Source organism: Hesperophylax consimilis, chromosome 26 (genome assembly GCF_061612785.1).
Source record: "Hesperophylax consimilis isolate HC1 chromosome 26, BYU_Hcon_1.0, whole genome shotgun sequence".
NCBI classification, from domain to species: domain Eukaryota; kingdom Metazoa; phylum Arthropoda; class Insecta; order Trichoptera; family Limnephilidae; genus Hesperophylax; species Hesperophylax consimilis.
Genome location: NC_142861.1, coordinates 8,232,943 through 8,260,534, shown reverse-complemented (window position 1 = coordinate 8,260,534; position 27,592 = coordinate 8,232,943). Strand labels below are relative to the sequence as shown.

The following is a 27,592-nucleotide window of genomic DNA, read 5'->3' as shown; positions in this document are numbered from 1 at the left end:
AGCGCGCGGTCCGATTTAACATCCTTGTTACTTTAACTGACAGTTAAATTTTTAACTTAGCTCACGATTTAACATTCTGTTGAAACAGACGGCCCCTAGTAAATATAAATATCAATTTTATTTATAGGGAAATATAAATATAAATAAAATAGATATTTATATTTACCTGTTATATAGTTATTATTTTACTTCCAAGTGAAGTTTTCAACATTGATCCCTTTATAATATACCATGTGTCATACCAAAATATTCAATATCATTTTGAAGCAGAAGGACTCAAGTACACCATGCTTTTTTTAAAACATTTTTTTTAGGCTTTGCATATAAAATATTTTATTTTATTTTCTCATTTTCGATACAAAATTAATTGATTCAATAGGATAAAAAATAAAAATCAATTATCATGAATATCCGCAGAAGTTATGAGACCAAACTTACAGAAAAAAAAGTATTTTGGCTCTCCTGAACATTTAGCTTTTTGGACTTGCATCCGTATGCTTCTCGGGTACAGATATATTTTTAAACTTTTGGATAAACAGGAGATATATCTTTTGACAGGACGATCTGTGGAATCTCCTCCTCGTCGATCAGAGTCACAATTACCTGACCATGGTGCTCAGGCAACTCAAAGACAAGGTGAGGTGTTGGATTTGATTTTATATTATACAGTGTGTAACAAAAAGGTACAGTCATATTTGAGGGCATGATCCTTCTAGGGGATATGTTTGTATATGAATACTGACATTTTTATCTGACTTATGGATGTTTATATTTATAATGTGTTTATATCAAAGAAAAAGTATTTATGTAGAAGGTATATTAACCATTCAGAATCTACAACACAAGCATGAAGTTGTTACAGTAGAACTGATGGCGCTCTGTGTACAATTTCCAAAATAAAAAGTATTATTTATTTATTAATGTACATTAGTAATTAAGGGAAACTCATTGGTACGTGGTCAATCTGCTATTGTGTATTTACTCATTTCTGGTGCAACAAATACACGTGCCCGTGTTATTACGGAAGAGTTCAATCTTAGAAAAGCGCAATATGATTAAAATCAGCGAATGGATGAAGAACTACAAACATTGAAGGTTGCTGAACAAGAGTGGTTAGTAAAGGCGGCACAAGAAAAGTACAATAAGGCTCGCCTGGAGAGAGAATGTGCAGAAGAACTTCTCCGTTTAAACCAGGTCCAACGGGAGGAGGCGGAACTTAGTTATTATTAATTAGTCTACATTCATTACCAACCAACTCTCGCTTCTCTTTCTAAGTTTTAAGGTCTACCCTCTTCTTTGTGACATATTAAAACATATCAAGAAAAAACACAAGTGTTTTACTCAGAAGCGAACCTCTCAATCTCTCTCAAACGGCAAGTTTATGGTTTTGGTTATTTGTTGAATGTGTGTTATCATTTGTTACTTGGATTTTGTTATGTGTGATTGTAATTTGGTACTGGTTGTTGTTATTTATGGTTTTAATTATTTATTGAATGGGTGTATTTGTGCATTATTTGAATAAAAATGTTTACTGAAACAAGTGCATTGTGCATCTTTGCATTGTTTGAATTTTCGTTTCCATTCATTGTATCTTCCACTTTTGAGGAGGACAGAAACAGTGTCTAAAAATTTGAATATTATAATAATAAATTTATGTATGTGAAAAATGATTTTTTTCGCAGTCTCTCGACCAAAGATTAAAAAAACGTGTTTCATGTACCTGTTCTAAAACTGAAATAAATATGATGAAATTTTTTTCTTATTTATTTTGAACCACACAGTATTTGAATTTAAAAAAAAACGTATTTAAATAAATAAAAAAAATATTAGCAAATTTTATTTTTATTCCCCGAGTCATGATTTTTTTGTCACCCTGTTCTGAGAAACACATCTGTACACATAAGACGGCGGCCATTGATGGCAACCGAATTCACAACAATGCAAAAACATCGCGAATTTTTATAAGGTAACCTCTTACTTCTTTCATTATTTTTGATATAAATTGATTGTGGAAATAATAGATTTGAGGTATCATCAGAAAGATAGATTTATCTACAAGATAATATTGTTACAAGTTTTCCCAGAATAGCTAACTTTAACAAAAAAAATGTATAAAAATTTTCCCATTCGGCAAACAAATGTAAAAAAATATATTCATAAGAAAATTAACTGATTTTTATTGTTAATGGCGATCGTTATCGGGCCATGTTGAACGAATTTTTGTTCACAAAAATTGAAGAGGAGGATATTGGCACCATTTGGTTTCAACAGGACGGCGCTACGTGCCACACAGCCGAAGCTACACTCGATGTTTTGCGCCCTGTTTTTGAAGATCGCATTATCAGCCGCAGAGCTGATGTCGTTTGGCCACCTCAGAGCTGCGATTTGTCACCGTTGGACTATTATTTGTGGGGTGCCCTCAAAGATAAGTGTTACGCCGACAAGCCAGAGACAATTGACGCTTTAAAGGACAATATTTGTGAAGCCATTGGTGAAATACAGCTGCACACAATCGATAATGTGCTTAAAAATTGGACCGATCGTGTAGGCTACTGCATGGCCAGCCGAGGCAGGCATTTGAATAAAATTATTTTCCATTATTAACCGGAAGGATTGTACTTTCAAATAAAAAAATAAATTTGAGAAAATATTCAGTAGTTTTTTTTCATAGCATTTTCAAAAAAAAAAGTTATTTGCGGACCCTTTATATGAATAATAATAACATTATCCGATAAACAGAAAACAATTTCTCTGTTTTTAAACGGATGTTTGACCAAAAGGCAGGAGAGTAATTTGCGCGCGGTTTTTTTCAAAAAAGCTTGGAATTTCCTGGCACACCACAGGTTAATGGCACATGTCGTGTGGTTTGTATTAAAATAAATAAAACTTTTTCAACCCCTAGAATCGGAATTTAAGTATTTTTGACAAACAATCTGCATACAAAGTTAGTCAACGAAGAAGAAGTAGTAATTGATGATACCGAGGTTTAATTATCAAAATAAATGTTCACGGATTTGATTTGTTTATGTTTAGGTGTACTTTGTACTTCTTACATCTTTGTTTAGGTGTATTTTGTACTTCTTATATCTTTGTTTAGGGGTACTTTGTACTTCTTACAACTTTGTTTAGGTGTACTTCGAGGTCGCCCTAGCAGCTATGTACGACACGGAAAAGAGGGCGGAGGCGTCGAGGTGAGATTGGAGACCGTCAACCTGATTCGGAAGTGGCATCCATCAAGAGTAACCCAGATATATTTAGGTGGGAATTCGACGAGCGGGATCAGATCTCTCGAATAAAAAACTCGGAGATAAAGAACATTCCAATGACGAAGCGAGAGAACCTCTTCACCGTACGTACTTCAGAAAGTAGGTGAGCAGGTATTAGAAAGAGTAGAAGTGTTTCTTGCGCTGACGAAAATGGCATTCAACACCTAAATATTAAAAATAAGATGCAGCTATCAAAAGTGAAAACAAAGGTGCGGGAAGTGGGCTAAAAATTTGTCTGGGGCAAAATCCTGGTGAGAAAAAAATAACACCTCGATTGCTTTTTTAATCAAGAGGGAGGACGACCTTGGGGAAAATCTTGTAAGAGAATATTGCCCATTTGATTATTAGTATGCACTCCCCCCTCTCCTGCCTATCCTGTACCTTGTGTTGTCACTCCATCATTATTATATTATCACAACATTACCGCATTATATTGTGCTGTTCTCAACTCCTGTTGATTGCAAGGTATTATTATTTTCTGTATTCAACATATTATTATGTAATTATCATAATGCTATCGTCACTTCATGATCACTTTATTTGGGGTTCTGTTAAATCAACGTCCAAAATGTGTAATAAGCGTTCATAGTTATGTTATTATATTTATTTACAGCGTAGTGTATTTTTTCTAGGGCGTACACTCCACTATTTTTAAAGATTGACTAGAATAATTACTCTAGAAATTATTAACATTACTTTATTTTTGTGCAGATAATTCACTACACCTCACATTCTCTGCATATCCTTGTTATTGATACTTAATTGAAAAATAGTCACTGCCTCTGAGTGTTTTTTATCAGAAATAGATGAATTGATGACAAAAACTGACACCTTTCTTCACGGTGATTATGATGTGATCGATCGATTCTATTTCAGATGGCGAGCTTATCGACTCAAGGTACAATGTATTCCGACGCGACAGATTATGGAAGACATATCGATGGTGTAACAATGGGTGGGGGGGGCTCTTGACTAACTACTCACGGTGTTCTACTGATGAGAACATATGGTTGACTCTTCATATCCTACGTGGAACTGGATTTACTAGCGTTCATCTTTGTACTTAACTATACCCACATACTGGAATCACCACTTTTTCTAATGATCTAGGCATTAAGCTTTTGCACTGACCTGATAAGTTTTTAGAATAATTGAATACTGCATGAAGTCTGTAAGCGATAGTGATTTACATAATGGCTCTGATCAGCCGCAAAACTGCAAACCAACAAATACTACATCTGATGAGCATACAAACAATGTTAAAGAGCATATTGATGCATTTCTTTGAGCGGAGTCGCATTACTGCCGACATTACTCAAAAAGACTAGCTAAAAGATAAAAATATCACACCTGTATCTCTTTGTGACATATTCGTGGTGTAAATATCATGCACGTATATATAAATACAGAGATGGCATTTTTTGTTACCCGTTTTGAGTAAAATACATAAATACTTTTATCCTGGAGTCAAATTATGGAATAAAATCAACAATAATAACATTTTACAGGATTAGTCATCGAACTACGGTAGTGGACAGTCGTGCTCTGTGTTTGACGAATTACCTACCTGCTGTTGCAGACTTCGTGCAGATTTTGAGAAATTGAGTTTTGAATTTTTACATATTTTATTTTTTTAAACTCAATGTTTCTCTTTTATCTGTGTGCTTTTGTTTATTGCTCTCCAATTATAACTTTTTTTATAATTTTTGTAATCTTTATAATTGTTTGTAAAATTTCTTTTTTTAATTCGATGTTTTCATTTTTATAATGTATAAACGAAAAAAAAAAAAAAAATTGAAATTACGTCCTTCGGGCGTGATATACTGATACGTCCTAGTGAAGGAGTTCGCGCCCGTTATATACTGCGTAATTCAAAACGGAATTCCCCGGCTAACAGGTTAATTTATAAAAATGTAGGAAGACGAAAATCGTCCTCCTGACCCCGAGTCCATATTTAATATTGCAGATGGCTATGAATCTGATGCTAGTCATGTTTCTACAACATCCCCTTCCAGAAAACGAGGACCATCGCTCTGTCTTGATGTACCACCCAAAATTAAATCTCTTTCTCAATCCAGGAAAGTCGTTAGGATCCCATAATACCAGAAACTAAAAGTACTGAACTAACTTATTCCCTGTCCTCTTCGGGTACATTCATTGTTAATGTCCAAAGAACTGAACAAGGGAAAATCATTCATCCTTCTGGATTTTGGGAAATTCATTTTTACTTCTAAAAACAGTAACCTTGGCTTAGTTAACAGATCTATTAAGCCGGAAGGCCGTTATAAATTATCTATAGAATTTAAATCTGCAAACTTTGCAAATGAATTTGTCAAAAAAAATAGATGCACTTTCACACCATAAATTTAAATCTTTTATTCCGACATACAACCTTACAAGAATGGGCAGAGTGATGGGTATCAGTGGCGGTCAGTGACTTTTAGTAGAAGGGATGCTGGACATCAAATGTTTATACTCGTACTTACTACGTACTTGATATCAAATATGCACATCTAGACGCTAGCCCACGAACAAGATACAATTAGGTACCGTCTAAAATTATCTCCATAAATCCATTAAGCTCCATAACTCAATATTTCCAGTATCCAGAATAAGTATTTGTTCCGCAAATGGCCGAGAAACAAAACTTTTTCGCATTAATGATTTAATTATACAATCACACAATTCACTATTATCATTTAGAACACGTTGGCGAAGTATTCAAGATCAAAGCAAACTGTCAAAGCAGCTCGCGCATACAATCCAATGGATTAGTAATAGAGTTTACGATTCTGTGCATTTTACATATGAGCATAAAGACAGTTTTTGCACGTTGGATGCTGTCATTAATATCGTATAAAGTTGACGAAGATATTGGCTTGCGGGTCTCAGTGCGCATACGCGGAAGAACGTACGTTCTAGCATTCTTGGATACGGTTTACAGATCGCTTCCACACCAGTGTGTTTTACGCGTTTCACAGTATTTGAGAATGTATGTGTATTTAAACTCGCCAGCACTATTTGTATTGTGTCGTTCGTTGTGCGTACACAGAAACGGGACGATAATATGCACGATGTCTTATAATAATAATATTTGTATGATTTTTTACAGCACCGTTTTTGTAAAAAAAAACACATTAAAGTCGCTGTAGAAATATTAAAATATTTACATTGCAGTATTGCTATTTACGGCTAGAAGTCCAAATCTTTTTACTCTAAAATGCAAGGGATGCGGAGCATCCACAGCATGTATGGACGGACACAGAAACGTGGTTTAAACCCTCGTATCAATTTAAGATTTCTGGATATCATTGTCTTAGACATGATAGACTGGATGGTAAAGGTGGCGCTGCTCTAATTATCTATGATTCTATCCCTTTCAAACAAATCATTTTTCATACTCTCTCTAACAAGTCTAATAGTAGCAGCTGTTGTGTCTGATATTACAATATTATCTTTATATATTCCTCCCTCCACTATATTTGTTGTTATTTTGTTAAACGAATGGTCATCATTTATATCTCAAATCAGTCCCCCGTATATGTTATTGGGTGACTTTAACACTCATTCTCCCTCTTGGGGTAGTGAATTAACAAACCATTCTGGCCGTAATCTTTTAGATTTTATTGATTCCTATAATTTATGTATCCTAAACGACGGATCTCCAACCCGATTCAACCCTCGACAAAGAAAAAGTGCTGTTGATTAATTTCTCTGCTCATCTTCGGTGATACAATGACCTCTTTCCAATGACCATTTCTCTATTATAATTCTCTTTCACCATCCCACCTGACATTCCTTTACGGTTAACAATAATTTTAAATTTGGAAGTTTATTAGCACTAGGAAAACTAAACATTCAGTACCAATGAGTTAAAATAGAGGATTGTGATCCATTAACCCAATGCTGTCACTCCTGTAAAATCATGCACACAGCCTTCAGATGCTTACATCGAACAAATCCATCGATATGCTCTCATTGTGCGGGGGACCACATTCTCGCCAAGTGTCCTGCAAGGGATATAACACCGGTTTGTGCAAACTGCACATCACAAAACAAAATATATGGCGAAAAAAATAGCACAGCACAGACCAGGCTTTTAGCAACTCGTGTCCTTACAAAAATACAATGCTCAAAGTAGCAAGAGACAGGATCGACTACGAATAAAAATGACAGACTTCTTATATAATGCACTAGACAAAAAAAATAACATTAACGAGAAAATATATAATAGTTTTGAAGAATACTGTCTCCACCAAAGCGACCTCAACTACAGCCCACTAATTCTACACATGAACATTAGAAGCATAGATCGAAACATAGATGAATTTCTAGCAACAATTAATAAAGATCTCAAAAAGCCGGCACGCATTGTGTTAACAGCAACTCATTCGAGTAGTGAAGTGAAGTACTATATACCTGGATATAAATATGTCACAATGACAGAATAAACAAGAACTATGGCATCGCTATGTTCGTACAAAATAATTGTGACATTTTGTGCACGGAAGAAATGAAAATAATTGGAACAAACTACCTACATGTTCAAATTAAGTATTACAAATTGCGCTGTATTGTCAACCATCAGAATTAATGCAATTTTTTTTTTTTTAAAACTTAAATTAATCATTACATTGAGAAATCAATATTCTACACAAAAATATTATTATAACTTAAAACTTATGTAAGAATCGTGGCTCCCTTATCAGGCACAAGAACTCCTCTTTTCTGATAAGGTATACATAACCAATGATGATCTAAAATGTAATATTGTTAAATTTTATTTATCTATATTCCTTATATTACAATAAAAAAGTAATTTTAAAATGAAAGAGTGATAAGAAGCGAGCTCCGAAAATAGACGGGAAAACAACGAGGGTCATAATGATGGATTTTCAAGTGATATTATCTATTCCGTTAGCAGGCCAATTGTATTATCGGCATAAGCAGAATGTTTATAATTTTAAGATATTTGATAAATACCAGAAGACCAGATGATGTTCATAATACTTGTAGGATGAGTGCAATGGAAAAAGGGTAGCCCTGAAATAGTCTCTTGAAGGAACTAGCACAATTATCCAGAGGCGGCTCTAGGGATTCAGTCGTGGTAGGTCATTTGAAAAAAATGTGTGACTAATCTTTATTTGATATTGTGAAAAATGCCCATATATTATTAACTATATCAATTTGTTATAGAGTTTTAGAGTCGCGGACTCTAAATAAATATTATGTTAATATAATAAATTGGAAATAAATACACAATCCATGTACTTACGGCAAATTATTTTTAAGATATTAAGTTTTAATGTAGTTGTCCACAACATTAAAATAAATAAAATCAGTGTTTGATTCTATTTGACAATGATTTTTTACGTTTTTTGTTTTGTTTCATTCTAAATCGATAACAACATAAATAATTATTCTAATCCTTTCCCGAACTATGCAATTGAAAAACAACCATTGTTCCACACACTACAAGCGTGTAAAATGAAAAAACGACATTTGTTTATGTCACCATCTCTGTAAAACATATAATATTCACCGTGTTGTCTCCCCCACGGTCATGACCTAAGCGTCCCTAAACTTTCTTCGGAAGCTAATTTTTACTTCGACGAAAAATATAGTGCCATCTCGTTTATTCTATGGCGCGCGTAGGGACAGAAGATGCCAAATTGGACATTCTTTAAATTGACCCAGCGAATCGTGTGGACTTGTGAATGAAAGCTTCTATTAGAGACAACAGATGTCACTGCTAGTCACTCGCCGCCGCCGCTGTTTCGCGTTACATTTTAAATGTTTTGATGCACATAATTGATTATTATATTTATTATTGTTGTCTTATAATTTTGGGGGGTCAAACACCAATTGACCTAAGGGAAGAACCGCCACTGCAATTATCTATGCAAATCTGTTTCTACTATGATAATTGATAACTGATAATTCGACTTCTCAGAATTATCAGGTCTTACTTCCTGCAACACCAATATAGAAGACCCTACTCCGTTTGAAATATTTAAACAAATATTTACCCCAACATCAATCATATCATGTTTCCAAACAAATATAGATAACTCCCTTCCCTTCCCTTATTGGCGGCACGGAGATGGTAAATTTCACTTCATTACAATTATTTAATATTTACAATATTTTAATATTTGTGTTTTTTACAATAGATATACAATGTTTACAAGTCATAATGTTTTACTTTATAATACACTTACTTCCATTAAAATCATTTGCTTGTGGATGGAAGAGGAGTGTACATTTGCCAAAAAATAATATAACTTGGTTACAAAGTAAAAAATAATTACAAAATTAAAGTCCAAACAAATTATTGTATTTGGAAAGAAGAAAAAAAATATTATGGAGGATAAATAGAGTATTGTAGGAAAATTTGTGAGATTTTCAACTGAAACTAGGATATACATTTTTTATTTAAATTCATAAAAATACCACACATTTCCACACCGATTAACGTCGCGGCCGGCCCTTTAAACTCGGATTTTCGAAAAATACGATATATTTACGCGTAAATCGAAATTTCGCAGCCGATTTCGGTCGCAGCCGACCCTTTAAATTCAGATATTTTAACCCTATCCCCGCGGGAGACGCACGCCTGCGACGCACTGTGCATGCCCTGTACGCGGGTGGCACATCTGTGCGACGCAAAGTTTCTTCGGCGTTATGGGTATGAAACATGCTTGAGCACGGTAAAACTTATACTCCTAAAAAATCTCACATCTTTACACTACTGACATCTTACGATATTTATCCATAATACGTATCCTAATCATGGATACAAAGATTTGAAGGGATCTTCCAACTCAGAGCGAAAAATGAATCAGTTTGAATTCTTCCCGCGTCTTTACACACGTTATTGCGCAGGCGCATTTTATAAGATTCTCAAACAGAGACGCTCGCCGTGTAGATTACATTGTTTTATCGAATTATTGTTTGCTTCTTCGTGGATATGAACTATTTTAATTACAGTGTACATTAATCTGATTTATCATATTTTAAAATAAGTTCAGTTACATACATTCATTCAAACTATTGAAGAAATATAAAATTTCGTCAGTGTTAGATTATTTTCAAATAAAGATATGTGGTTAAAACTTTTTTATAGTGAAAAATCAAGTGTAAAGTTGTACAAGTTTGACTTTTTATCAATTTTTGAAAGTATTTTTATTGCCAAAATACAAAATGTCGGGTCGTGGTCTTAATGACGAAGAAATATTTGGTGCTACTTTAGAAATAGATTCAGATTTTGAAATTAGAGACAGTGACGTCGATAATAATTGCAAAGCTGCTGAAATACATGAAAGCCATGATTCTGCCGTTATGCGTTGAGAACTGTTTCAAAATCACGATAAAAAAATATATTAAGTGATACATATTTACGGTGACATAATAACAGAAAAATTATTTCATTATTTTTGTAAATTTAAGTGTAGTTATTTTTTATTATATGAACCTTTTTAAGTGTGTCAATATTTCATGTATCCAGTCAAACGCGACATCGCACCCATAAATCAACCACTTACATCGCACCACAGTTGAAGAGCTCTACTCCGGTATGTTTATAATCATGTGTATCGTTATCCTTGAAATAAACATGGCCGCCCGGGCATACCATATCAGTTACATTATGAATATATACTTCGAATTTTTATCAAGCCCCATTGATGTTCGGATTGTTTATTTATACTTGAAAAGATAATTCAAGACATAAGCGACGTATTTTTTAAAACAAATTTTAAAATCCATGCGTGATTATTGTTTAAAGTCATAAATTAGATTGATGATAAATAGCCCCGCGTGTGAACGAAGTGATACAAATTAATGACGCATAGAAAAGGTTAAGTAAATTTTGTAAAAATTTGTCATATTTCCGCATGAATCGAAATTTTTGCGGCCGATTTCCGTAACAATATAATATATTTATTTTTCGGAATGACTTTATTGAGTAAAACCTCAAATTGTAATATTGTCTTCAATATTTAGATATAATATATGTAAAAAATAAGATATATTGAAAGCCGTGAAAGAATATAATTAGTAAGACAGTTACACATTATTACAATTTTAATTATACAGGATTTTATTTCAAAATAAGATTCGCTTGTTTTATGATTTCCATTTTTTTCCCTTAGCTTCAGCTAGTTCCAGGAACTCGTTACAGTATATTTTTTTTTGAAATCCTGAAGGAATAGAATTAATCCCATATAAAATACAGAGATTTTTCGTTACCCGTTTTGAGTTAATTCGGTAAAATGGATAAATACTTTTATCCTGGAGTCGATTTATGGAATACAAATCAACAATAATAACATTTTACATACAGAGATTTCTATACTACACTGGGATGGCAAAGGAGAAATTATCCTTTTATTAAAGATAACAAAATATTCAATGAAAGTAAATCTGATGAAATCTACACCGATTCAACAAAAAAAAAAAGAAATAACAAAAACGTAGTTATTAAATTTACAAATTAAAATAATCATTTAGGTTTTCCCATTTTTGCAATCCCTAAAGGTACTTCAGAAGGCTACAATGGCAGTTTTATCACGAGTTAATCACATACTTGAACGGTCCATCCACCGGTATCAGCAGTTGGTAGGCTGCCTCGGCAGGTTAGGAGTTGGCTTCGTCCATGGACTCGTCACTAGCGAGGCTGAACGGCCAGTCCACGGATGGCAGCAGACTCCGCGGCACCAGTAGGTAGCCGGCAGCTCCCTCCAGCCGACCCTGCCCCAGGCTGTCCAGCACCCACTCCACATTCAGAGGAACGACAGGGTGTTTCGAGCAAACGTCGAAGAACCGGACATCCTGGGTGCTCATGGGATCAGCCAGAAGAATGAGCACCTTCTTCGAGTCGCGCACTTCAATCTGCTTAATGTTCTCCACCACTGTTCCGCCTGTCGCTCTAAGAATACCTAATAAGTCATCCTCTTTAAGGGTAGTTAGCGGCGCTTCCAGGTAGAAAGTTATACCTGTAGAACAAAAATAATAATTTAAGTAAAACCCGCTGAGGGAGCTAGCAGAACTGTTAACAGGACACTGCCATCTCAGAAGACACATGCAGTTGTTGGAATAATGCATTCATGCATGGTGACAATATTCTACATGGATGGGAAGAAGGCTTTGGTATCTGGGTAGACAAGATAATGCTGATAAGAGAGGGAATGCCAGGAGAACTTTATTAAAGAAAATAAACGGTTAAAAGCCTCCGTATCAATAACCATTCCAACGATGGCTAACCAAATTTACTCATTTAAAATAATATATGTATAGTATATTTGCGAGAGTGGAAGATACTCTCAGTACCGCCCTGGTGTAAGACCACCTTTCAGAATTGAAACATTGCTTAAAATAGCTTTGGCCGTGTTTGGTGACCAGATCTGAATAGCCAGGAACTTCCCCGCCTTCCTTATAATTCCTAAAAATATGGTGTAAATGGTGAAAATTAAGCACTTCATATTTCCGTATTAATATTTGGAGATATGATATTAATTAAATCGAATGGCTGAATTGATTGAAAACCGAAAACTCGGAAATCTCCATCGCTCGAGTAGATTTCAGTATTTTTTCATATGATTTCACTATCAAAAATGAATAAAAATAGGTAGCTTTTGTTTTTCAATTGGTGGTATAACTGTTTTCATGCTATTTTAATGGATTTTAGCTACTAGTTCAGGTGGTAGCCATTTTTATATATTATATTAATCTCGACTGAACTTTCTCTTCTGTATTTTTTTAAGCTTTGAAGGTATTTTTTGTAAATTAATAAAAGGTGAATACAGGTCTGAAAGGATTAAAGGGACTGGAATATTGTCAAACAGCCTGACTGTTTCCGACAATTATGCAAACTGTGTCTGTATCAGGCTTAAGACACATTACGCTATATTAGTGGTCGCATAATTTGGGCGTGTCATATACGTATTATTGGGGGTCACATAATTTTCAAATATAGCTTGGCTAGCAGATCATGGCACATATCGTCACCACGCCCACACTTATAACACATCATCTTTTTAGGTATGACAGGTCTGTACGGAATTGAAATTATACTTTGAACATATTGTGTAATCTGTCACCTCCTTCAATAAGAAACATTACTTATTACCTTTAAAGAGTTTGGTGTTGGAAGTCCTCGAAATTCGTGGTCCTATTCCACCGGAGGTATCCAGAACTTCGAATTCTTCCTCCTTGACATGTCTGTTCTTGGTGGCACATTGAGTGATCCAATTGTACGAGACGATCCACTTCCCGTCAGCCACGGCCTGCATGTACTTGACGGTCCTCTGAGAGATGTTGTTTTCGTCCACCTTGACCACCAAATGCGTCAGATTAGGAGAATACTGGTCAGTAAACTTCCAGCCCATGTTGGCTACCAGCTCTTTCACGGTTTTGACCTGGTCTTTGACCAAACAAGAAGTGGCGATGCAGACAGGAGGAGATTTGCTCTTGGGACTGGTCTCTGGCTTGCAGACTTGCTTGGAGAGCACTTTCGCCTGAGAGCTGTGAGCTCTGACTAGACTGTCTTTGCTCGTAAACCCGATGATGGCGCTTTCTCTTCCACTACTGTTTTTTTTGTTTGAATCGTTGGCGCTAATTTCAAAGGCTTGTTCCAAGAATTCTTTTTCACCGCAAGTGTTGGAATGAGCTGTATTTTGACGACTGATGTTGTATCTTTCTGATATACTTTGAATTTCATTGTCTTCCATATTGGTTTGAGTTTTTTCATCGTCTTCAGCTATTTTGGACAAGGCGTCCATGTAATTCAGAGATCTTCGTGCTGGAGCCTGATTGGGAGTGGAACGAGACTTTACGTCATTATTAAATTTGGTGATGCTGAGTGGAGTTTCAATTTTTTTCAGCGAAGCAAAATTAACTTTTTCGGCTGTCTTCAAATTCTTGCTAAGCATGTTTTCTTCGGAGAGTGGTTTCTCAATCTGGGTGAGTTCTAAAGCAATGACATCTGAAACATTGGCATTCTGAGATTGAGACATGTGCCTTAACGAGGATGACTGTTTGTTTGTTTTATCGTGACCTTTTTTCAGGATAGTCATTTTTCTGCAAAAAAAGAAAAAAAAAAATAAATAAAACACCTCTTTATTCAAAATATTAAAATGGCATCAACAGTTGGGACACAAAGATAAGGATGTAATGCCGTAGTCGTTTCTACAGCCATGCAACTATATGTGACTGAAGCGGGGAGGGTAAGAATATAGAGTAAGCTTGCAAAGTATCTCACTATTCAGATCTGACCACCAAATATACTTAAAGCTATTTCAAGCCAAGTTTTCAATGGCAGTCTCTCCCACAACAGATTTGTAAAAAATTAATGGAAACTAATCAACGAAAAATAACAAAATGCTTTGATTAAAATTATAAAATATTGCAAAAGTTAAGGGGATGTTACCGCAAGCGCAGCATAATTGCGGTTTTTGACGCAGTTTTTAGCAAATTTCCATATTGTTTATAAGAAAATAATATTATGTTTTGAACAGATAATTTATTCTTCTAAACAATGAGAAAACAAAACGCTTTAAAATGTTTAAAACAATTGCGTAAAAAAATATTTACAGAACCTCTAAAAATAGCTTTAAGTTCGATTATATCCTTTAATTCTAAATACAGAAGAATTTTAAATAAAAACATTATCACCACGTCAATGTCGTCTAAACAATGAGAAAATAAAATTATTTTGAAAAGCATTAAAACAATGCTTAAATAAATAAAAACAGTTTTTTAATACTAAGATATTGTTCACTGTATCACCGCATTATATAAATCACAACGCAAGTTATTTATCTTCAGTAACCGAGGTGAGTTCGACGTGAGAGCACGTTTCATTTTACAAAAAAATAAATACGCACATGCGTAGGCACATAAGAAAAGAGATCACACTAAAGGTTAGTCGTTATGTTATTATGTATCATTTCTAGCCCAAGTTGACTTTTTTACTATAAATCTCGTTTTATGCAACACTTGGCCAGCTGGCTGACAACCAGCGGCACAGAATATTAGAGAGTGCCCCTTCACTAGAATCGTATTCCTAGTTTTATTTATTCACGCACTACTGTGCTTTTGCATAAATTTCTAATTCGCTATTAACTGTATAGTTATATTATTTGTAACAATAATTTATCTAATAAATTATGATAAAATAAAATGAGTTTTTTATTAAGGAGTGGTATTCTCTTATATTTCAATAATTCAAGTGTTTGTGAAGAGTTCGTTTCATTACTGATACGGAATCCCCAAATAAATGGACAACATTCTCAAATTTATAACCCAGATTATGCCGTCAATTTATAGGTGTGGTAGTTAGTTTGAAAAAAAAACACAGGTTATAAACTTTTTGGATTAACTAGGCAAGATCAAAATGGAGTTAGTGGATAACACTGTCACTAATAAAATCGCTTTTGATTAACACGATAGTTAAACTTTTTTGATATGTTTCAACATCTCGGATTTTTTATTTATTTATTTAATACATGTTACATTATTTTGAAATTTACATAAAGTAGATATAATGAATCGCCATACTAGGCGGCTGCCTGTTTCATGGTGACCAATTGAGTGTAATTACCTTGTATGAAATATGAAATCTAGTGTAAACATATGAAATAAGTAACTATAGATGAAGTTAAAATTTTGGAAAAATTGTAATAAAAAGTAGAAGATAGAAATTAGAAAGGAAAGAGAAGTAAATTAGCATTAGATTGTAAAAATGTACATAATTATATATATAATTTTTAATATGTGTGCATGCAAGCACACATGTGTTTATAGCAGCAGACATACCCATATACATATAACAACACATGTATACATACACCCATATGACGCATCCTCACGCATATAAACAATATATACACAAAATATATATAAATATACATAAATATATATACATAAACGTATCAAATGATTAGTTTGAGAGAGCGCGTCGTTACTTTTAACATGTAGGTACGTTCATCATCTACAAATAAATACAAAAACCGACCTATATAATCCTTAAATCTTTTTTCCAGAGGTTACTAATTGTTTAGAATGGGCAACAAAGAAAAGAAGAACAGGTATTCGCTAGTAAGCAGGGTGAAAAAAATCAAGAGGCAGAATAAAGAACACAGAAAAAAGGTGCAATTAATGCTTGCTTCTAGACTTAGCAATATACCATCTCTACCTATATTACAACAGGTAATTTATACACTTGTATATACTCGTCTAATGCAAAAAATGAATTGAAAAGTGAATGAACATAATTTTTCTAATATTGTTTTTATTTCATCAGGAAAATACTGAAAATATCAATAATCCGATGTCGGAAGGACCGATGTCGCCTGAGAAAAATTCTGAAAAAGTAATAACTGTTTTAAACATATAATTTTTTTCTGAACGTATTGAAGTCGTAAAAAGAATTTCAAATGCATATTATTTTCAATTGACGTAAATAAAGTAAAAGTTTTGTTTACACAGGAAAAGAAGAAACCCGTTATTCTGGAAGGAAGAAGAATAGTAGATATAAATTTTTTTTTAAATCAATTAAACAAAATTTCGCAGCACGACTCTCTTTATGAGTGTACATTATCTAACTTGGAGATAGTTGAAGAGAAGCAATCAGGATTTAATTCAGTATTGACATTTATTTGTAATATGTGCACGAACAAATTTAGTATTTTTACCTGCGAAGACGTGAAAGATGATATGAATGTTACTGATTCAATGGTTTCTGGAATTATAAGTATTGGATCTGGCTATTCTAACTTAAAAGAACTAACGGCAGTAGCAGGGATCCCTTGTATGAGTAACAGACAGTACAGCAAATCACATGAAAGGGCGTGTGAATGGTGGGACCGTACTAAGGTTAAGACGATGGCAGAAGCCGCCAAAGAGGAGGCTACTTTAGCCCAAATTGCCGGTGATGTTAACAGGGATGGGGTTCCAATGATTACAGTTGTGGCAGATGGGTGTTGGTCTAAAAGATCTTATAAGACAAAATATGCTGCTTTATCTGGCGCAGCTGTAATTATTGGATATAGGACAAAGAAAGTTTTGTATATGGGTGTCAAGAATAAGTTTTGTATGACTTGCACTCGGGCCTCAAATAAAAGCGTGACCCCACCCGAACATAAGTGCTATAAGAATTACGTAGGCTCTTCAAGCGGCATGGAATCCGAAATAATTGTTGAAGGATTTAAAAGCTCATTAGCCACACACGGATTGATATATTCCAAGTTAATAGCAGATGGCGATTGTAGTACATATAAGAAAATATTAGAAGCTCGACCCTATTCAAATATAACCGTAGAGAAAATCGAATGTCGGAATCACCTTCTACGTAATTATATATCTAAAATCAATTTACTTTCATTAGATACCCAGTACCCTATACGATTACGCAAAATTATCAGTGAAAGATTACTCCGCTTGCGTAGATCAATCACATCTGCTATTAAATATAGGATTTCAGAAAATTGTTTGATGGATACCAAAGTCGGGAATTTAAATAAAGATATTCTAAATAGCATTAAACATGTGTTTGGCGACCACGCTACCTGTGACGACTATTACTGTAAGCATGTGGATGAGAAAAACTACATTCAAGATTTAAAATTGTGCAACTTATTTTCTAAACTCTCCCAACTTTGTTCGCGTTTAGCTTCAAATTCCCGCAGCTTAATATATAACGTCGATAGCAATATTGCGGAATCATATAACAGCGTTGTCGCCAAAATGGTAGGTGGGAAAAGAATAAATTTTTCAACAAAACAGTCTTATACTGGGAGGTGCGCAGCATCTGTTGTTGCGTTTAATACAAAACGGCCACATTATGTTCTCCATAAAACGGTTTTTGATAGCAGCCCGCGAAATGTCTTGAAAAGTTTTGAAGCAAATAAACGTAGAAAACTTAGTAACCAAAATTATAAGTACAAAACAAAAAAAAATAGTAAAACACTAAATTCTTTAAAACCAGATTCTGAATATGGTGATGCATGTCAAAAGCCGGATATGGATAATATATCATTTGATGCTGCAACAAGGCAGTTTTTCAAAGATTTGCAATGTTCTTCCCCAGAACGTCGGCGAATTGAAAGGGAAACCATTTTACAGTCTGAGAGTGGTGAATGGTTAGAAAGGCGTCGAAATCTTTTAACAGCGTCGTGGTTTGGTAAGATTTGTAAGAGAAGAATGATTAGTTGTGCGCCATTAGTTAAAACTTTACTATATGGACGTTCTTTGCAAAATATTGAATCAATTAAATATGGGAAAATAAATGAGCCAATCGCGATTCGGCAGTTATGTGAACAAGAGTCCATAACTATTGAACAGAGTGGCTTATTTATAGACCCTGAACATTTTTTTTTGGAGCTACACCTGATGGTCTGTCCGGTAATAACTGTATCGTCGAAATTAAATGCCCATCTTCTGCAAAGAGTATGTCTGTTGAAGACGCAATTGAAAAAAAAAAAATAACGTTTTGGAAATTAGACAACGAAAAATATCGCGTAAACCAAAATCACGATTGGTATTTCCAGGTGCAGGGCCAATTACACATTAGTAATAAAAGTCATTGCATTTTTGCCGTATGGACTGGCTCACACTTCCCTCTAAAAGTTGAGCGGATACTTCGAGATGACAAGTTCTGGGAAGAAAAAATGCTTATTAAATTAACCAATTTTTATATGGATTGCATTCTTCCCGAGCTTATCGATCCTCGAGTCACAAGGTCTATGAATGTTCGTGATCCTTCATATATCTTAGACGCAATAGTATGTAAAGAACGTCAATTAGGAAAGCGTCGTTTAGATTTCGACAAAATGCTAGTTGATTGAATATTTTTTTTAGTTTTTTTTATATTAATGTTATTGTTACAAGTCATTTGTAAGATTTAATAATTATGCAGAGGCAGCTTCATTCTTGAGTGTACGGAGGCATCATAAGGATGCACTATTCCTGTATAAAGTAGTTAACAATAATATTCAATGCCCAGAGTTGCTAAACAAGATTCCATTCAATGTACCTGCGCATTCAACACGCTCTTGTGTCCTGTTCAGGGTTGATCAAAGCAAAACAAACTCTAAGCAGAATTCTTGCCTGAACAGACTATGCAATAATTACAATAGCGTATTATCTAAGGTTGATATTTTCAGTGGCGAACTTACCAAATACAAGAGGTCCATAAAAGAATATTTCTCTGATGTTTTGTGAATAATGTTTATATCTCAATTGTTATTTGATTTATATCTACCACCTCTCTCCATAGCTGTAAATGAATTGTTTTGTAAATTTTTCATTTTATATAATCTTTTGTTTTATATAATTTTTTAATTCATATTTCTTTCTAACAAATTTAAATAACTTATTCCATATTATGCTGTCCCAGTTAAAGTCACAGGGAGGAAATCCATAATTGGTTTTATTTTACCACATAATACTTATGTACAAACTGATTAAATGTAAACTGTCGATTTCCCAAAAATGATTACGCCCTAATGGGCTTTTACAAAAATAGGTAACAAAGTAATACAGTTGTGTTAGGTACATAGTGTACAATAAATAATGTTTTATGATGAAGTAAATTAAAATTAATAGTGTGGATTATGGAAAGCAAAATATGTATCAAGAAAGACAGAAATATAAAAATAAAAGTGTATTCACTACGGAGTCGTGAATTCATACATCTAAGTAAAGTGATTAAAAATATATCGTTTTATAACTAATACGGTATCTTTAAACATGTATAAAATATTCCCAAATATATTGCCAAAATGATGTAGTATATTTATAGGTGTATGAGCTTCATAGTTGGTTTTAAAATTGGCAAAGAAAACGGTAGCACTTTGCCTCAAATTTCTGGTCGGTACGTAAAATTTTATTTTGGCGAGAATTTCAAGGTTGTCAATGCAATTATTAATAATTTTATTTAATATTACAAGTTCAGAGATGATCCGCTTATCTGACAGCGTTATTGTTAAGTTGTTTCATCAAAAGGACATAGTTAATATGGAATTGAATTGGAATTGAATTGGAATATTCAGTTTAAAGTTAATAAATCTTAAAAATATGTGCTGTACCCTTTCTATATTGTCAGAAAGCGTTTTATACAATGGGGATCAAAAAGGCGAATTATACTCTACTTGGCTCTTACTAAAGAAGTGTGCAATGTTTTCAAACATTCAAGTGACTTGAAACCACTCGCTGTTCTGCATATGAAACCAAACATTATTATATCTGTAGTTATCGTGGTGTATAAATGAAAAGATCTCTCACTCAGTATAGCGTTTATTGATAAATTGTCAGCTGATTTTACAATCACACTATTGACAATATGCTCGCTGCGTCGGGCCTATTTATACTAGACGGCCGACGGTAGCAGTAGGTAGATGGATGGCAACTAAATCGAAGACACTCGCTCGATCTGGATCATTCGCGAACTTTCGACGGCGTGGCAATTATGCCTAGGCCGTAGGCTCGAACCTTCTGGCGAGTTCTCGTAGTATCCGAGACGGGCTGCAGTATTATTGTCATCGATAGGCAGGTAGGTACTTGAAGTACGTAGGTTACTCTTGTTTACGAGGCGAATTGGAATGCAGGTACATGATTCGGGAGTAGGTCGAGCGGTTTATTATTAATTATTTAATGTAGATTTTTCTCGACGCTACATATCATTTACATGCAGAGTAAATGTTAACTTTTCATCAAATATAACCCCCAAGTCGCTGATCTGAGCGACTGATGTCAATAGTACATTATTTAAAGAGTATTCATAAGTAACATGACTTTGGATTTTACGAAAACGAATAACTTGGCACTTTTGAATATTAAGAAATAATTAGTTGATCACACACCAATGATACAATTTACAATTTATCCAAATTAGATTGCAAAATATGGCAATCTTCTATAGTACGTATCATTCTGTATATTTTCAAATCATCAGCGAAGAGCAGAACTTGTACATCTTTAAATACACCAACAATGTCATTTATAAATAATTAAAACAGAGTTGGTCCGAGGTGAGATCCTTGGGGAACTTCACATATGGATTCGAAGATGTAAGATTCTACAGAATTTATTTTAACACAAAGCTTTCTTTTACTAAGATAACTGTTGATCCAGATCAATAAGGTTCCTTTAATGCCCAAAAGACTTAGTTTATACATAAGAATATGTCTCCTAACTATATCAAAAGCTTTGGAAAAATCAGTGTATATCGAATCCACCCGATGCTTGTGGATAAGGGAATCAGTTACATAATTTTCATAAATGATTAAGTTACTTAAAGTGTTTCTATCTGTAATAAAGCCGTGCTGATTGGGAACGATTATATTATTGATTTGTTTTGTAATGACATCTAGTAAATTATTATGTAAATTATTTTTACTATTCCTAACTGATAAAATAATAAATGATGACCTTTATATAAAAAATTGAATCTTATGCTTTTTACATTACATAATTATTTGTTTTATGTACCTTTTTTGCAAAAAATAATAATAAATATTGAAAATCACCGATATTTTATTTATCTTGCCAATATATTCAGATATAATTATGATCAGATATTATGAAAATAAATACCGTATTGTTTTGACATCTGTCAATGAAGAACACGAACAGAGTCATAATGTACTGATTACCGTCTAGCAGTGTAGTTGATAGTATCGATAATTTATCAAACAAGTTTGATAGAAATCTGATAATCTCATCTAAATCTCATAAAATCATGAGCTCCTTCTGCAATTCTTCTATCGAAATTTACCTAAAAAATGCATACTCAACTTAATAAACTTTATTTGAAAGACGCTCATTATTAAGCGTTTCATGTTCAAACCTTACTCATGGGTACCATCTAGTGGATTTCATCGGTGCTCTGTTCGAACTGAGTTGACCACAGCACGTCGCCGCGTGTTCCGCGTTCCAACATACTTCATTCCTCTCCGCCCCGAAATATTATTTCGGTTTTTGCAAATACCCCCTTAATATTATCCATTATTCCATTTGTAAGAAGGAACTTTAATAATATTACAAAATATCATCAAAAATGCTAATTTCAGTTGTGGGTATGTCTGTAACTCTGGTTCAATGAACTCGGTTTTGTTTTGAATTTAAGTGTCATTTTCATGCCGTTTTTCTCCGCAGGGGTAGTCAGAGGATGGACTGCCAAACGACCCAGTCTTGGCACACACTCCTTGCCTCATTCACATTTATACACTGTCTTATACATACTCTTCTATTATTCTGACTCTTGACGTGGCCCGAATATACATATAATGTATATAAATAATAATTTTATTTAAATATGTATAAAAAAAAGAAAACATGAAAACTGATGAAAAGTTGAATTTCAATAATATAAATGCTATTATTTATTACTAGGTGACGTGTACCCGACGTTGTTGGGAGTCATTCTTAAAAGATAGACATATACCACCGCGGAATTTCTGTAGGCCTTTTTAAGATATACAATTCCGTAGTACATTATATTCAGAGACGTGCAAAATGGGTACCCAAAACCATTTGAAATGCAAAATGGAAATGGGTCAAAACTTTTCCATTTAAAAATGCAAAATGGTTTTTAGAAAAGCATTTAAAATGCAAAATACCTATTTTCAAAATGCATTGAAAAGGCAAAATGGTTTCTCAGGTCAAACAATCAAAATAATTATAGAATTTTTAAACAGTTTTGTCATTTAATAATGGACATCAATGTAGAACAAACATATTACATGATGGTAAATCAAAAAATGCCACGACTACAGATTATGAACCACAAAAAATTTGCGCGGGACAAATGTTGCAAACGTAAAAACATAGAAACTTCAATCTAACATTTAATATTACAGAGTCATGGCCCCATGTTCAGTATTTGAATCAGTATTTTTTGTAATGTTATCACTCAATTGCCAGGGCTCCTACCAGGGAGCAACTTGACAAATGTAAATTATCTCTCATAGCGAGGTTGAGGACCGACTGATATTTGGGGCTTATGAAAAAAAGATGAGTGGAGATAGTAGGAAGAATGTTGCAAAAAAGCATTTAAAATGCAAAATGCAAAGTGGGTTTTAGAAAAGCATTTAAAATGCAAAATGGAAAATACCCATTTTGCAATTAAATTTGAAATGGATTTATTTGAAATAAAGCACATCTCTGATTATTTTGATGTATCTCATAAGGTTTAGCCAACGTTAGCAAAGCGCCCGAAAATATTTTTTTTACGACTTGATTAAAAAAAAAAAAAAAATTTCTCTACTTTCTATAAATATAATATCCATGTATTATATATATAAACCTTCCGGAAGAAATTTCCTACATGATAGTGTAAACGCTAAAAAAATCTGTTGCGTAGTTTAGAAGAACTAAGCTCACAAACAGACAGATGCGGATAGCTACTTTTTTTTATACTATTTAGAGATTTGCTCACGTAGGGGTTCAAACATGTGATCACTGCATCTGGCGTCTCGAATACAACTCTGTTACAGTTGTTGCTGTTATTGGTTATTACTGTTACTGACTTAACACTGGACAATTTAAAAAAATAAATTTAAATAAAAAAGCGAATAGAATTAAAACAAACCTTGGCTTCTGAGGAGTATCTTCTACAATGTCACCAAAATCCAACTTGTCAACCTGTGGAGTGAAGACGTCGTCACTAGGCTGCATCAACATTGACTCTCCCACCTTGTTAGTGGGTGTGAGCAACATTTGTTCTTCAGGAGACAATTCTATGGTTCTCTCCTGAATGCCTTTGCTTACAACCGCTGATCTGGCACCACTACTTTCCCCCGCTATTCCTTTATTCACAATCTGAGAAGAGTCCTTAGGTAACACATTGTCAATCTGAGATGTTTCAGAACTGAAACCTAAGGTGTTCTTGTCGTAAATTGTTTTAAACATATTTTCGCTGTATTTTAAGTCCGTTTCAATATCCATGGATAAATTTCTCAAATCGGTTACGTCATCTTTCCGAATATGAGAAAAGTTATCACGTTCCTCTGGAGTTAAGTCAGCTTTGTGTATAATACTTGTTGGTGATTTAATAGTGTTACTTTTTTCGAGTGTTTGAGAACAATTCTTAATTGGTTTTATCCTTGATTTTTGAGAACCCTTGGCTGTTTGAAGATCCTTGTCAATGTTAGCGAACACTGTCCCCATGATTTCATCGTAGTTCATAGGTTCACTGTCGGGGCATGCAACCGCAGCCTCGAGTGATTCCTGTGTTTGGGAATCGACGTAACTGATTATTAAGTCTTCGTCCATTAATTCATCGTCTTCTTTGGTTCTAACTTTTTTGGGATCGCAATCATCAGTTGTCTTATCGTCGTCGTCTAAGAGATATTTTCGTTTCTTGAATGAGAGAGGGCCTGAATTATGCACTTCAGGAATGGTGACTTGCAGGGAAAGACTCGAGTTCTGAGAAGAATCAATGTGTAAACAAACCAACTGATCTGATTGCGGCGTTATGGCCTCCTTGATGGAATTATTGACAGGTCTTATTGAACCTTTTTGGGAAGTAATTTTCGAACAAGTAGAAGGTATAATTTTTGAAGCAACTCTAACGGGAAACTTGGGATCGCACTCGAGCGAATAATTTTCCCGCATTTCGTTTTCTAGACTAGCGGTTATTTCGTATGTATCTGTACAAACATTGCCTTTGGGCTTTTGAACGCATCTATCGCCGGCACCGTCTATTGGATTATTTTGGATACTTCTGGAAGCCGGGCCGAATTTATCAGTCTGTGCCTCCATGTTGCCTGATTTTCTCATATTCAATGAAATTTTATTTTGGCTAACGATTTCATTCTGTTCCGTGAACAATTCGTCGTCACTTTCTTCCCGGGGCGAATGGTTTTCGTCCAAAAGGGCAAAGGGTATAGGACTGGTTTGGGCATCTCTTGTTGTGGCAACTTTGACGTGGCACTGACTGTCTCCTGACAAACGTACCACTGGATGATTTCTGATGACAATAGTGGTGATGATGTTGTCTCTAGTGATAGCAATATTCAATCCATCTTGCTGCTCGGTACATGAAATGTTTGGATTGCACTTAGACTTATAATAAAATGGAACTTTTCTATTGTTAGATTGCCCGCGATAAACAAAGGGTGCAGCTGTTGCCTTGTAATCTGAATTTAGGATTTCAAAATCACTGTTATCGGGGGCCAGCTTCACAGAGTTAAAGTCATAAGAAGTTTCTCGTTGTGCCACGGAGTCTGGTACAATTTCTACACTTTTACTAAATGGATCAGTCTTGACAGATTTGACGGAAGAGCATTCAGACATGTTGTCATCGGTGAAATCCTTCAAAATATTTGAAACTAATATTTTTTTCTCAATATTTTCTACAATGTGTTTGACTTTTGAGGCATCGTTTTTACCGTTGGGACTGAAGTGCGTGAGTGGTATTTCAGATAAGTTCTTGCTGGAGTCTGCTTCAGACTTCGAACTGCTCAAGTCTGTTGGCCGCATGTCGTGATACATGGCCGACTTGATTATAGCTTGCCGACAGGCCAAGTAATCTTTATCCGTCTTGGGGATCGGGTCCTGGGGGGAGTCCAGGCAGATGGGACTGGGCACGGAAGAATCAGCGGAAGCAGCACGCTGAACAACAAACTCCGGTGATTGAATCGGATCAGCAACTCTATCCTGGCTCTTTATAACTTCTATAACCGGACTGTCTCCACTGGTACCCAAAACTTGTGGAGATTTTGCAAGCACTATTGGTTTGATGTTAATGGATGTGTCGAGCTTTTTAAGAAGTGGTCGGCTGGGTTTCTTCAAGTCTTTCTTCATCTTCTTAACATTCTTCCAAGGGTTCTTATCCTTGATAACATTTTTAATACTGAGCTCCTGTTCCTCGGTCTTGTGTCCAGCCTTATTCAAGGCATTGGTGAAGAACTTCTTTAGCAAGCTATCATCCTTTTTGATGTTATGTTCTTTGGACGAGTTGCATTCTTCGATACTTACGGAGCTGCTGTCTTCAGTCCTGGCAATAGGTTCAGAGGTACTGTCTTCAGCCCCGGCGATGGGTTCAGAGCGGTTATCTTCAGCCCTGGCGATGGGCTTAGAACCACTGTCTTCATCTCCGTGGATGGACTCAGAGCTGATGACTTGGATTTCATCCCAGTCAGGCTGAGATTTAGACAAATGTTTCACATTTTGGTTGCTTAAGAACTTTTGGTAAGATGCATTTTGTATGTCCTTTTCTGCTTGTGGTGGGAACTTGCCTTGAGTCACAGTCGGTAGATCTTCCTCGGAGAAAACGTTCTGGGTGCACTCCAGCCATCCCTTGACCTTATCCAAGGCATCAGGTTTGCCGCTTTTGTCATTGGAGAGAATACTGGTATCTATTGCCTCTCCTGGGAAGATGATAGTGGCCTCCACCTGGCTGGCGGATTGCAAGTTGCTTGTGGTGGATTCGCGTTTCTTCTCGTATGTCTTCTTCGGGAGTTTCTTGTCTTTTTGATAGAACCAATCTTCGGAGTCTTCATCCTTGATGAAGTTGACGGTACCACTGGAAGGACTGCTTACAGCAACTGTAAAACAGTTTGAATGTTATGTAAAATATTCATTCTCATCTGAAACGGGTAAAACTCTCAAATGGTGAGCTTTGTAATCTTTAAATGTGCACAGCTTCTTCTGCCTCAAATTTCTAGTGCAATGCAAGTATTTTCAGCTTGTAACATCATTTCCATCCATAGTTAATAGAAACAAAGGGGATTTTGCATGGAAGCGAGTTACAATCAAACTGCATGGACTATCAATACAGCGGATCCAATGGAATACGTTTGATGTGCAGGTATAAACAAAGGCAGAGACACAATTGTTGGTATGGGTGAACAATGTTGGCGATACTTTGGTGTGCCTGGTTTCATGGCCCATCTCCCTTGTTTCTATTATCTTGTATCAGTATTAAAAGTGCCTCACCCTCGACACCGGTGAATTTTTGAAAGGCGGCGGCCATCCTGAGGACGGCGGCGACGCGCGTAGTCTGTGGCAGATGGGGGCGCACCTCCTGGCGGTCCTCCGTCAGCCCACACAGCGGGCAGCACAGCGGGAAGCGCGCCCAGCAGCGGGCGCAAGCCCCGTGCCCACACCGCCCCACCAGCGGAGTCATCAGCGTGCTTGAGCTGAGGACACCAATTGTCATTACAGAGCGTGCATTTTAGCCACCACAGCGGGAAGCGCTAATGATAGCCTATTATTTATATTTTAAGAAAGACAAATGTTCCCAGGTTACGAATAACAAGATAATATTTGAAAAACTCCTACTATCTTAATAAGCGGAAGTTGTTGCCTGTACAATGATGGAG

The 27,592-nt window shown here is 35.1% G+C and overlaps 1 protein-coding gene across 1 annotated transcript in view; it reads right to left on the bottom strand.

Moving 5' to 3' along the window:
* LOC149411055 (uncharacterized) overlaps positions 1-27,592 on the bottom strand; it is a 75,146-nt gene that overhangs the window by 41,100 nt on the left and 6,454 nt on the right. Inside the window, exons 2-5 of the mRNA XM_089647632.1 lie at positions 27,207-27,409; positions 23,857-26,815; positions 13,396-14,345; positions 11,854-12,262 (exon numbers count right to left, since the gene is read on the bottom strand). Of these exons, the coding sequence (XP_089503758.1) occupies positions 11,904-12,262; positions 13,396-14,345; positions 23,857-26,815; positions 27,207-27,409 (4,471 nt within the window). The 3' untranslated portion in view covers positions 11,854-11,903. The remainder of the gene's footprint in view (positions 1-11,853; positions 12,263-13,395; positions 14,346-23,856; positions 26,816-27,206; positions 27,410-27,592) is intronic.